This window comes from Trachypithecus francoisi, unplaced genomic scaffold (genome assembly GCF_009764315.1).
Source record: "Trachypithecus francoisi isolate TF-2019V2 unplaced genomic scaffold, Tfra_2.0 Lachesis_group4, whole genome shotgun sequence".
Taxonomy (NCBI): domain Eukaryota; kingdom Metazoa; phylum Chordata; class Mammalia; order Primates; family Cercopithecidae; genus Trachypithecus; species Trachypithecus francoisi.
Genome location: NW_022681469.1, coordinates 44,522,278 through 44,536,263, shown reverse-complemented (window position 1 = coordinate 44,536,263; position 13,986 = coordinate 44,522,278). Strand labels below are relative to the sequence as shown.

The window sequence follows — 13,986 nt, the reverse complement described above, 5'->3', positions numbered from 1 at the left end:
CCAGAAAAACTACCCTTGATATAATCTGGGAATGACTCTTTAAAGGTAAAAAGTTTTTTTTTAAACAAAGAGGGTATTTGAATGTGAACCCTTAATGTATGTTTACTTATAAATCATACCCAAGTACTTTTGTACAAATGCGCAATACACTATATAAAAAGATACTCAAAAATAGAAATTAAAAATTATAACATAAAAACATATATAAATGCTCACTCTAATATTTTCTGCCCAAATTTCAGTAGATTGTCTTATGCATCCCTTGGAATGCCCTTACAATTACACACCCCAGTTGTAGACCTCTGGTTTAGATATCTATGTAAGGAGATTAATTTTGACTTTACTAGGCAAATAAGCCTCTGCCCAAGTGAAAACTAATTTAGCTGCTTTTCAAGACATCAAATCAAATTTCTTTATCTCCAGAGCCTAATATGTGGCCTACTATATAGTAGATGCACAATAAATGTTTGATGAATGTTTAATGAATGAATGATGAAGATTAAGTAGTCCATAAGGATGCTTTATAAACTCTTTTAATTAGTTCTTTATTTCATTTGCTTAGCTCATGTCAGACCTCTTTCACAATGTGTTCACATACTATTATATCATCATTAGTGTGCACATCACTAGGCAGGAATGGTTGTAAGGCACACAAGAATTTCAAAGGCAGGGGGACTGATCCAGGGTAGGGCATTGAGTTTCACCAGCAAGCTGATACCCCTGGAGAATTTCCACCCACCCAGATTAAGATAGCATAAGACATGGAAAAATCTAGCTTAATAAAGACAACCCAGGGGGATCTGGGGTAGCAAGTGGGACACGGACAGTAGTAGTACTTAAACAGTAGTGGTTCTCCAAGCCAAGCAGATAATAGTATTATGTCACTGGGAAGGATGTGGAGAAAGTGAGAGAGGCACCTGTGGACTGAGTTCCAGGGCACCTTTTACTCTGCGCAGTTGCCTTGGGCACTCTGATAACCTCCTAGTTAGTAAAGTACCATTTATATGGTTATAATCCAGTCCCATGTCCAGCAGCCTATGTAGGACAGTTCCAGTTAGGTGTCTCACACATGCTGCATCATTTACATGATTAGCTCAGGAGCTTTCCCCCAAAACTGTCTCTCCTGAATGTTTTCATCTCTGTAGGTCGTACCACCATCATCGACCTAGATGCAGAAAGCTGGCAGTTGCTCTCAATTCCTCTAGCTTCCTCATCCTTTATCCCTATCTACTTGGCTTCATTCCCTCTGCCAGCATCAACCCTTTCCTCCAAATTGGACTCCCTAGATCCACTCTCAGTCCTCCAAACAATTTTATGCATAATACCAGAGTGGCTTTTATAAATAGTAACTTAGAAAATATGTCTCCCCTTTGTAGAGTCTGAATGTTTGTAGTCCCCCAACATTCATATGTTGAATCCTAATCATCAAGATGATAGTATTAGAAGGTGAAGCCTTGGGAAACTCTTGTGTGTCTGTTTTTTTTAAGAGACAGGAGTGCCAAACTGGAGTGCAGTATCCCACATAGCTCACGGTAACTTCCAACTCTTGGGATTGAGTGATCCTCCCGCTTCAACCTCTAGAGTGACTGGCTACAGGAGTATGCCACTATGCCCTGCTAATTTTTTAAAAACAATTTTGTAGAGATGGGGTCTTTGTATGTTGCCTAGGCTGGTCCTAGAGTGCTTGCCTCAAAAGGTCTCCCTGCCTTAGTGTGAGCCACCACATCTGGCCTCTTGTGTCTTTTTGTTAGATCATTAATTCCATTCATGAGGGCTCCACTCTTATAACCTAAGGCCCCACTTACTAACACCCCACTTAGCCCCACTGACATTAGGGGCTAAGATTTCAGCATATGAATTTTGGGGAAACACAAACTTAGTTCATGACACTGAGTGAAAGAATGAGAGATGAATATAGGGGAGTGCTTGTCAGGAAACAAACTAAGCAATCAGAACAAGCAAGTGCAGCCAGGGATGTGGGAAATGGGAGGTGTGAGGGACACTCAGGAGCCCACACTTAACTCCTGGCATATCAGACACCAGGCTAATGGCATTAAGACCACTTCTAGATCCTCCAGAAGGAAGACCTGAGTTACCTAGGGATGCAGGATAGCCTGCAAGAGAGACAGACCTGAGTTCTAATCCTGAAGGTACAATCTTGGCAATTTACTTATAGGGCAGATGGACAGATGGAAGAATTCATTGAGCTCATTTGCGTCAGGTGCATTGCATGACAACCTGGTATTTTGATATGACCCTTTTGATACAGTCATTATGTCATGCTAAGCTTTACCCCTCAAGATGCTTCTGTGTAAATAGTAGTAACAGTTGATACTTTTGAACACTTTTTCCCTTATTTGACAGTCTTCCAAATTCTATAGGAAAACTACCTTACTTAGTGCTCAAAAAGAAACTCTACGAAGAATTTCATTCTCATATTATGAGGCAAGCAAGGTATATAGAGTGGGTGACTAACTGTCCAAAGTCACACAGCTGAAAGAGGTACAGTATTTGACAACCTTGGTGATTCTACCCTACAGCTTCTCATTTGCTCCTAATGTTATTTTAATTTTGTGTCTTCTCCATTAAAGAGTAAGATTTTAAAATTTAATTTAAAGAATATCTATGGAATCAACCACCACGTGTGCAATATTAAGGACTGTGTGAAATTAAGTGAACAAATATTTATCATTGATTATGACTTTCTAGAAGAAAGCTGTAACTTCTTTATATTATTGCACCTTAACATCTTTGTGAGAGAATTTTAAAAATAGGGCAAGGAATGGTACAGGGACAAAACAGAATTTTCCAGAGCAGGTAAATTTTGAGTGCAGATGATGCTACAGTTGGCTCTGAGACGTCCTAAATGTTTGTTCTCTGGTGGTGATGAAGTCATCTTCAGAATTGATCTGCTTCCATCAAACAAATTCCAAATAGTCCAGGCTCCTAGACAAGTTTTCAAGAGAGTTAATGCACTTGAATTCATACCATTTCTGAAATCTCCACATGAAAAAAAAGTGTTAGTTATGGGTCATGGGGCAAAGTGTCATTTGTCTTTTTGGGGAGTATGGTCTGAATGACTGTCATCAGCAACTTTGAAGGCTGTTTTTTTTTTTTTTTTTTGTGGTGGAGTCTTGCTCTTATCGCCCAGGCTGGAGTGCAACGGCAAGATTTCGGCTCACTGCAACCTTCGCCTCCTGGGTTCAAGGGATTCTCCTGCTTCAGCCTCCCAGTAGCTAGAATTACCAGTGCCCGCCACAATGCCCAGCTACTTTTTTCTATTTTTAGTAGAGATGGGGTTTCACCATGTTGGCCAGGCTGGTCTTGAGCTCTTGACCTCAGGTGATCCACCCCCCTCGCCCTCCCAAAGTGCTGGGATTACAGGCGTGAACCACCGCGCCCGGCCGAAGGCTGTCTTTTTTATGATCATTGAAATCAAGTTAGAGTGCACTGTCTCTTCATAGGTAACAAATCATTGTAAACAATTGGAATCAATTCCAATGCGTTTTCTGAAGAAATGAAATTTCTGGGATATTATTAACGATGCACCTAGAAAGACAATGAATCCAATGTACATTTTCTTCAATTTTGATAACGTTACTGTGATTCCTCGCTTGTCCAAGGAATCGAAGGATGAGTTCGTTCTAGCTTTCTACAAATGAATTCTGCATTTCACTCAAAATGAAATAAAGACCAAAGTTATCTGAGTATACCACTGAAGTACTATATATCTGTAAATTACTTTACAATTGCTATTCTCAGCTTATCAGATTAAGCTACAATCAGAATGTCTCATTTATAAACGGAAAGTTGATCAGCTTTTTACTTCCGACCACAAGTTTTATCTCCCCTCAGATACCACTGATCCAGTGAGGCATTCAGCTTGCCATAGGCCAGGCTGGGGCCAGTACCAGGGCATCCACAAGGGTGCCAATCTTGTTTGCCTGGATTCCTCCAGCGGATTCGTGCAGCTGCAACTGGTTTTACCTGATCAGGAACCCTGTTTGACCGAAGAGTAATTTAGAAGCCAGAGATGAAGTGAGTAAACGTTCAACCCACGGGTCAAGGTTTCAAACACACACTTCGTCTATCCCACCAGGAAAGTTCGATACTGTAATAGTGTTTTCGTTTCTCCTTGTCCACCCTAAAGATTTTCTTCAGGATATTCCCAAAGCCTCCGTCTGTCTTGGGGCAGGAGTAAGGAGAAAGGATGAGGTGACTTTTTGGACGGGGTGGGGAGACGTCTGGGCAGCCAGGGACCTGCCCATTCACTCCTCTTTCCCAGCCCCGGGAGGGCGCAGCGCCCGGGTGGGGAGCCCGCGCCAGCCCAGGCCGGCTCTGGCCTCCTGACCCAGACAGCGCAGGGCGCTAGGGATCGCTCGGCCGAGCCCGGGTCGCGCCGCCCTCAGCCTCGGGGCCTCCAGCCGAGAGTTCGAGGCCTCCCCGATCCGGATGTGATGAAAAGGAGCAACAGAGGGAGAAGTGTTTCAGGAGTGTAGGAGTGGAAGGGGGGAAAGAGAGGCAGAGAGGGGGAAGGCTCCCTTGCAGGGGAGCCGGCTGGAGTGAGCTGGCTGGAAAGAGGGGGCGGGGTGCGCGGAGTCAGAGCAGCCACCGCTGCCGCAGTTGCCGCCACTGCGGCGTCTGGGCTGAGCCGGAGGGAGGCGGGAGGGACGCGCAGGGGCGGCCGCCGCCGTCGTCAGGCCACCGGGGCGAAAATGCGGCCGCTGCCGGAGCCTCGATAACTTTCCGAGGCGGAAGAGGAGGCGGCGGAGGAAGGGACTTGGAGCAATTGGGGGGGATGCGGAGGTAGGTGGTCGTCTTCGGGCTGGGAAGAGGAGGGGTTTGATCCTTATCCCCGGGGTTCTCCCAAACCCGATCTCTCTTTCCAGCCCCTCCCCGCTTGGTCCACCTCGGACCCCCGGGACCCCGCCGCTGTCAACTTGCGTTGTAACAGTTTTCCTCGCTAGTTTCAAATCAAAACTTCCCCGGGGTGGAGTTTGAGGGAGGGAAGTGGAGGCGGAGGGAACGTCCCGCAGGGGTGGTGTGCTCTTCTCTAAAAACATTTTTTTTTAAAAAATTTTTGTACATTTTTTTGCCAGAAGCAGTCAGTTCCCTGCACCCAGCACCTCACAGCCCTTCCTCCGGGCGCCCTGCGGGGCGGCGAGCTAGGCGGCAGCGGCGCGGCGCGGGCTTGGCGGAGCGGCCCATGTCCGGCGCGGGCGAAACCCTCGCTCCCGGGCCCGCGGGGCCGCAGCGCGCGGCCGAGGCGGGCGGCGGCCGGCTGGGCTCCACAGCCCAGGGTGAGTGCGCGCTTGCCAGTGGCAAGCTTCTCTGTCGTTGTTGCCTTTTTCAGTTTGCTCACACGTGTACGGATGGGGGTAGGTGGAGTGCTGTGAGGAGGGGCTCCCACTTCATAGTTGAGAACTTTTGCACAGTTCACGTTACTCAGGCAAGTTCTTAAGGATCCTTTCCCTAGATCAACAACCGGGTAAGAGGGCGGGATCCGTTGGTCCCTCCACTCCCCCTTCCTTTGGTTGCGAAGAAACAGGATGACAGGATTGCTTCTTTCTTAAGCATATGCATGTTTGGGCCTAAGACTCAATGTGTAGGTTCTGAAGCGCTTCTCCTCTAGGTCTCTTCAGCAGGTCCAGGACTGCCCCAGCCCTCTGAACAAGCATGCACTCACTCCGTTTCATCTTTCTGTTTCTTGTTGGCTCCTCTACGACCCATTTGATAATTCTGTTTTCTGTGACCAATAGCTTTGGAATGGCTTATGCATGTTTTCAGTAACTGGTTTGTTTTGAAATAAACAAGGTTTATAAGAAACACTTTCCAAGAATGAATTAGCTTCTTTGTGTTCTTCCAAAGTGTAAACACACACAGCCTATAAAATACTCTTGCGTCTGGGAAACTTCCATAACAAGCTTCTAAACGAGTTGAACTTTTCTTCTCTTGAAGGCAATATACTTCAGGTTTCCATTGGTGACACAGACGAAAGTTCTTAAACTTCTAATGCACTTTACTCTAAGGATGGTTTTGAGCTAAATAATTCTGTCACTGATATATCAGAACTAAGTAATTTTTCCAGTGCTCAAAAACCTACCCTATACCCTTGATTTTAGGCATATCTGATAGCTTTATTTCCCACTTCTAGTACTAATGTAGTGAATCTTAGGGAGACTTTTTTAAGGCAGCAAAATTGGGAAAGGAGTTAACTTTCAAGCCACAATAGGTAAAAGCAGAAAATGTCTGTGGTTAAATTAAAATGTTCTGGTACCCAGGGCTGTTAAACTGAATTATATTTATCATTATTTTTTGCCTCTAAATGAGTGACTCCGTTTTCTAAACAGAGAAAATAAAAATGATTAACTGCAGAAAATCAGAACACTAGAATGATAAACATATGTTTTCTCAGAAGCAGCCCATGTTCTCCACATTGTATTGTCAGCACAATCATTTTCCTGTCATTAGGCATGCTGTTAGTAGTCATATCGACTCATTGATGGGCTGTTTATGCTCACACTTGAGCTGCTAATCACTATTGTTAAACTAGGCTTATGTCAAAAATCAACATCAAACACCCAAGGAAAATAATTTGATTTGGAAATAGCTAATATCTACAATATCTAACTTTAATAGTTTGCATTTTTAAAATCATCTGGGAGAATGTGCAGTGGTACTTGTATCTGTGCATTAGAATGCTGGATTGTGTCACATGATCTGACCTTAAGAACCAGAGCATCTAGAATGGCCTGAAGTAGCACATTTGTTGGGTACAACACACATTATCAGTGTAGAAACTCTTGGGTTATATTTTACCTGAAAATTGCCTTAGCTTTAGCAACATAGTTAGACATTTTTAAAAATTATTATTAGTTTAGCTTTGATTGAAAACTTTCTTTAAATGGGGATCAATTTAATTTAAACATAAAGTTGATTTTTAAAAAGAGAATCTGCAGAATCTTGTTAGAATACTGTATTTTAAACAGGTGATCTCATAAGGTGTATTTAAAGAAAGAAATTCTTGGAGCAAATGGGTAGAGGAAAGCTTCAAGGGAATCTTGGTTAGGTTGGTTTTATTGATAAAGACATTTGTGAAGAAGCTTTGCTCGAAGGCCACTCTACTCTTAAGCCCTTTCTCAAGTTCTTTTTATCCTCTTGCTTCTGTCCTTGGATTCTTTGTCATCCTTTCTGAAGAACAGCTTAATAATTCTTCAGTAGGATATGGCTGCTTAGTTAATAGAAACCCAATTTTTAAATTCTTTATATTAAAGTCAGTAAAAAAAGTGGAATTTTAAATACAAATTAACAGAAAAAAATTATTTCAGGAACATGAAGGATATGATCAAGTCTATCTCTGCAAAGTTAAATATACATATATAGGTTAATAATGACATTTACAAGCTCTACATTTATTACTGTACTATATTGTGATGAGCTATCCATACTGTTAACCAAAGGCATGGAACATCACAGTTGAAAGTAATTTTAGGGATTCTCTAATCTGAACTCCACATCAAGTCTAAAATTCAGTTCCATATCCTTTTAGGTGTTTTGTTAAAAAAAACCTGTAGTGCAGCCCATTCTAGTATTAACATTAAGAATTAGAAAGGTTGCCCATATTAAGCGCATACTCTCCCTCCTTAAAATTTCTGCCTTTTTGCTGTGGTTCTGCAAGCTTTTCTATTGTTTTGAAAGCATTAAAAAACATTACAAATCGTTCCCATATGTTTTGAAAATAGTTACAGAGCAGGGACACAAGCTTACATGCTCCAGGCTGTAAGAGAGAACCAGGATAGATGTCAAACAGTATGGAGCAATGGGGAGTTTAGGGAACTGGAGAGCTCATGGATCAGGAAACAACATTCCTCAGTTTTAGCTAATTGTTGCCAAGTGGGTTAGTATCTTCAGATATTTCAAGTGATACTGGAAATCCAGATTTGTATGTATCATCTCTCCATTTTTAAGAGTTTGCAACTAATTAAACAAATTTTGTCCAGGCCAAACAAAGCAACCACAACTGTAGGCTGGATGTGGCCTCTGAGCAGCTGATTGGTGATCTCTCTTACAGAAAATAGAAAGTGAACATGTAATTTAAAGCTATATTCTTATTTGTGACTACCTTGGGAAATATTGATTTACTTTCTCATGCAAAGTACTTGTATACATGTCTTGATAGGTGAAAAGCCATTTGAATTATACTTACTTTTATTTTAAGAGAGAATGGATCTTGTTTATGTGGTCCCTCTAATTGCCATTTGTCCTGTGTTGATTAAGTATTTTAAAATTTGTGCTATAAAACAACATTGAAAATGTAGGTATTTGACCTTTGGTGCAATAGTTACTAGAACTCCTATAATCCAAAGAGCCTTTGAATTAATTGCTTCTTTCATAAGTTTGAGATTTGTAACTAGAGAGGTCTTTAGAAATAATTTAATCCAGTCTGCTCATTTTTTAGATAAGGGAAAGGATGTCCAAAGAATTTAAGTGACTTGCCCAAGGTCTCATATGCAGTCAGTAGCAAGAAATCAGGGTGGAAGCACAAATTATAACATAAATTGTATGCCATTGTGATAAATGCAGTTGAAGCAGAGAGTCAGTTCAACTTTTTTATAGGGCTGGATTCATTGACAACAGGCTTGGGATATCATGAATCACTGGAGCTTGTTCCCATCCCTGTATCTTTCCCCCAACCCCCACCACATTACATTTGCCAAGATGTAGACCGTTGGACTCTGAGTGCTGGAATGTACTTTAATGTGATAATGTGTGATTTAATGCACTCTTCTCTCATGGGAGAGTCCTCTGAGACTATTAGGCGGACTTCTCTTAGCAGGATGCAAAATGCCAGTGAAGTTAATTAAAAATAATCTAAAATAGAAGCTGGGGAGAAAATCAAGTTGAAATTACATAAGAAGAGCTTTGACTTAGAAGCTTAGCTGAGTTGTCAGTAGCTTATAGAGGCTAATTAGATTTTCTTTTTGGGAAGCTAGTTTATTTCAGTGTACATAATATATACTTGTACATATCTGTATTCTTCTATTTTTGTCATATTATTTTATCCTTTTGATTAAGGATGGCATTTCACAAAGTGTGTCATCTTTGAACAGTTTCTAATCCTGGTTCTCTACTGGGGACAATTTTGTTCTTCAGGAAACATTTGGCAATATCTGGAGGCATGTTTGATGGTCATAATGGGGGTGCTACTAGCATCTAGTGAGTGGAGGTCAGGGGCACTTCTGAACATTCTGTAATGCATAGGATAGGACAGCCTTTACAAGAAAGAATCAACAGTAATGTTGAGATTGAGAAACCCTGCTATCCTTGAGGCAACTGACGTTTTTGGCTTCATCCCAGACTTACAGAATTAGGATCTCTGGATGTAAGAGCCAAGAATCTGCATTTTAATCAAGCTTCAGGTGCTTCTTAACTCCAGTTGAGAACCATTGTTTTATAGGCTTTAATCTCTGAAAAGATGTGTTATATTGGTAGACTTTTAAAAACAGTCTTTTTTTTTTTCCTTTTTTTTTTTTTTTGGAGGGAAAGGCTTCAGAAAGCTTTTTAAAAGTTCACCTTTTGAAGTTCCAAAGTTTAAATTATTATCACTCCATGTAAACTCTCTAATGATCCTCTCCAAGATTTTTATCGTATGCTTCAATTCATCCTCAAAATACTGCTGCATAGTCATCCTCAAAAAAGCTTATTTATTTTCATAATTATATGTACTATAATACAAATACATTTTGAACATTATAAAAGAAATGCAAAAGTAAAATTTAAAAAGAATAACAGACTAAATAAATAGAATTTTAATATTTATTTTACTATCTCAGCAGATATTGTTGCTATTCTACACTTTGGAGACTCCAACATATGGCAAAACAAGGAAAGAAGTCTCCAGTTTTCGCATGAGTTGTGTTCCATTGTAAATTGGACTTTTGGAACCTGGATTCTACTTTCTCATAGAAACAGAGTGATAAATTATATTTAGTTCCCTAATAAATGTCATAAGATTGTTAGAATTAAGTTTTATTAAATTGTGTCTGCCTATAATAACTCACAGAAAACATACTATTATAAAACTGGCAGCAAATACAAATAACCAAGAATAAAGTTAAACTGAATAGAAATTGGTTTAAAACACTTTTTGAATACAGTTGCTTGAGGAAGGACAGGCTTAATCAGAAGAATATAGAAAGACGTAGATTTGAAAGAGGATTTGGGAACATTTTCAATTTAGAAAATGAATCTTTTAACTTATACTTCTAATTTTTTATGTCTAAAGGACCTAATGTACATTCTATGATTTCAGTTATACAAGTGGAGTCCTTATCAGCTGGGCATATTCATTTTCCCTTTGTTAAAAAAAGAACTAAATGAGTAAGAGAAGCATGTAACTGGGAAAAAACTAAAAAGGGAGGAAGAAAGTGGTTAAAGAAGATATATCTGTAAATTTAAGAAAGCATTTGGAGAGGTTGACCTGTTTTAGTTGAGAACTGTGAAAAAAAAAGTTCTAAGCAATAGCATGGTACATGCTGAGCCTGTGGCTGGCATATTAAGGAAATCAGTGCCATAGTAGAGGCACAAAGAAAGTGTGACGGCAGAACATGGGTGAGAGAAAATGTCTCTAGTAGGGGATTCGGAAAAGCCTCAAGAAAAGTTTTGATTTGAGTTGGACCAGCAAGCATAGCATGGTTGTAGGACTCAGCTCTGTGGAGATACCTGGTAGCAAAGAAATCTTGGGGGAGATGATTACAGAATATTGGGTACTTCACCAAGACCATTGTATGGGCTGTATGAAGGGGCACAGAACAAGGTAGGCTAAAGTCAGTTCAGGAGGGCCCTGATTCTCTTGCTGAGGAGCTTGCATATCCCTTCTGTAGGAGTTGGTGACCACTGAATTTTCTTAAGAAGAAAAGGACGGGACCCACTGGTGTTTTTAGGAAAACTGTTCTGGTGACAGTTCCTATAGAATGGTTTTGGAGGAAGAAGCAAGAGTGGAGGCAGTGATTATAATAGGCTGACAAAAGATTAGAGGACTTAGCATTAGCAGGAGTAAAATTGAGGAAATTGATTTAAGAACAATAGCAAAAGTAGGATAGAGCTTTACTTAGCTGTGAGAACCCCTGAGGGAATAGATTTTTACTTATTCATCTTTGAAACTCCTGAGACCAAGCACAGTGTCCACATTTTGATGAATTGATATGATTGGGTAAAAGATATAGATATAGATGTCTGTCTATCTATCTATCTATCTATCTATCTATCTATCTATCTATCTATCTATTTTGAGATGGAGTCTTACCCTGTCGCCCAGGCTGGAGTGTAGTGGTGTGATCTCGGCTCACTGCAATCTCCATTTCCCAGGTTCAAGCGATTCTTCTGCCTCAGCCTCCTGGGTAGCTGGGACTACAGTTGCGTGCCACCACACCTGGCTAATTTTTTGTATTTTTTAGTAGAGATGGGTTTCACTATATTGGCCAGGTTGGTCTCAAACTCCTGACCTTGTGATCCGCCTGCCACAGCCTCCCAAAGTTCTGGATTACAGGTGTGAGCCACTGTGCCGGGCCGGTGGTTGGGCAAAATATTTTATATGGGAGATGGTGGAGAAGTAGAAATTTAAGGTAATTCATAAGTTTGTTTTGGAGCCTGAGTGGAAACCTAGGAAGAGCTGTTGAGTCTTCTTAGTCACAGGAGCATTGGATATTTGGTGGATACAAAAGATGAAAAGAGGCCGGGCGCGGTGGCTCGCGCTTGTAATCCCAGCACTTTGGGAGGCCGAGACGGGCGGATCATGAGGTCAGGAGATTGAGATCATCCTGGCTAACCCGGTGAAACCCCGTCTCTACTAAAAAAATACAAAAAACTAGCCGGGCGAGGTGGCGGGCGCCTGTAGTCCCAGCTACTCAGGAGGCTGAGGCAGGAGAATGGCGTAAACCCGGGAGGCGGAGCTTGCAGTGAGCTGAGATCCGGCCACTGCACTCCAGCCCGGGCGACAGAGCGAGACTCCGTCTCAAAAAAAAAAAAAAAAAAAAAAAGATGAAAAGAGTTTTGGTTTGTTTAAGGAGAAACAGGGTGCATGGAAGACTTCTCTTGCTTGGATGGGTGGATTGAGTACACTCACTGTGCACTAATGAGAAGAAAGCCAGAAGATACAGAGAAATTGAAGAAAGGAAATAGAGGAAGGAGGAAGTGGAGCAGTAGGTATTTGTAAGGGAAAGATAAAAATTCTAGGAAAGAATGGGATGAAGAGACCAGTCTTTGGAAAGTTGGGAATATTCCTCTTTGAGATGGAGGTGGGAGAAAAGGATAGGTGATAATCTAGACAAAATTTGATATCAGAATAAATATTGAGGGCCTATATCCCGGCAAAGTAAATGGTAACAATTTCTGAGAGCAAAGGAGGTTAGGATGAATCAAGAAATCTGAGATGTCTGGAAAAGATTTGGAAGAGGGAAGAATTAAAGAGGTAGTCAATCTGCGGCAAATAAAATGCCTGCTGGGTAACACAAAGAGATTAACTAGGACTGAATGGCATGAATTCTTACTGGAAGTGATCAGCATGGTTGATTGTCTTTCTCAGCCAAGGAGCATGCAGGAGCTTGGGAAGGGAAACAGATAGAATGGATTTTGCAGTTAGCATACGGTTAGAGGTTGGCAGGGTGGGAGTGATGAGAGGGTGACAAGGGATGTGTATCACGCATGTGTGGGAAGAGTGTGTTTATGTTAACTCGTCTTATATTCCAGGCTGGGAAGATAATCCAGAGACCAGAAATGCGATTGACAGACTAAGACCTCTGGCGATAAAAAATTATGGCTGTTGCTTTGTTTGGTCAGTTCACTTACAAGGATTTAACATATATGATTGAGTGACCTTTACAGGGCTATGAGGGAAACTGTGGAATTTTGGGGTGTGTAAAGGCTTTTCCTGTTTCTTTGAACCTCGTTTCCTGGATCTTGTTGAGATGATTTCATGGAAACAAGGCCTAATTCCAGTGTACAAGTATTTTACTGGATTATATTTCTATAATAATAAAAGGTTTGGGGATAAAAAGGAAACTTCAATTGACACAATCTAAAGTTAGGCCATTTGCAAATACAAAGTTATTTAGAACAACAACACATGAAACAGATAAAAAAATTCAACCAGATTATCTTTCTGAGACAATGTAAGTATTCTCCTGTACAAAGGCAGAGGATAAATCAAGTGGTTTCTATGTTTCTACTTCTCAAAGTATTCCGTTTTTATTAAGAGAATATATTATGTACTGACTAGATTCTAGATTTTGGACAGTTTAACTACAGTGATTCATTAGAGTAGATCAAAGAAAGATGCTGCAGCCCTTCTGTCTTAAACAGTGCTATGTGTATGCACCAGTATTTTGGATACTTGATCTCTCTCCCTCCCTCCCTTTTTCCTCCTCCCTCTCCCTCTCTCTTTGTCTTTCCAGTAACTTTATTGAAGTTACTTAAACGTTTATTTAGTATCTTCTTTTTACATTAGCCTACATGTCCTGAAGGAGGAAAGCTTTTTAACCTTAAGTTTTTGAAGTCTAGTTATATTTTATAGATTCTTCTTCTAATCACTTAGGGTTTGCTAAGTAGAAACTATGAGAAGAGTTATTTTAACATGAATTTAATTTCGTTTGTGGTTTTTACTTACAGTCTACTTCTGTTTTCAGATTCACACCCACATGATCTCAAGTGAGATGATTCATATACATGTGCTTTTATGCCCAATTAGTTTCAGGAACAAAGTCTGAAATTAATTTTTATGCTAGCACATGTATTTTACTATTGAGAGATTTGAATGGGAAAACCCTGCCCACAAATACTTTTCGGTGTGCCTACAAGGTCCTGTGAAGATTAAGAATGTATAGTTTTGTCTGCAAGGAATTTCTCAACAGGATGAGAGAGAATGAGACACAAATGTTTACTAAATTAAATTGCAATCTCTTACTGAAATATCGATTCAAGATTAGAATA

At 40.7% G+C, this 13,986-nt stretch overlaps 1 protein-coding gene across 4 annotated transcripts in view; it reads left to right on the top strand.

Annotated features, from left to right (window-relative positions):
• The first annotated feature begins 4,199 nt into the window (after positions 1-4,199).
• Positions 4,200-13,986, top strand: part of MDFIC (MyoD family inhibitor domain containing) — a 93,748-nt gene continuing 83,961 nt past the window's right edge. For 2 of the 4 annotated variants that reach the window (XM_033191897.1, XM_033191895.1), the window contains exons 1-2: positions 4,200-4,806; positions 5,100-5,300. In XM_033191897.1, the coding sequence (XP_033047788.1) occupies positions 5,207-5,300 (94 nt within the window). In that variant the 5' untranslated portion in view covers positions 4,200-4,806; positions 5,100-5,206. Of the gene's footprint in view, positions 4,807-5,099; positions 5,301-12,798; positions 12,833-13,986 lie in introns of those variants that run through there. The other 2 variants (XM_033191896.1, XM_033191898.1) reach the window with 2 other exon arrangements.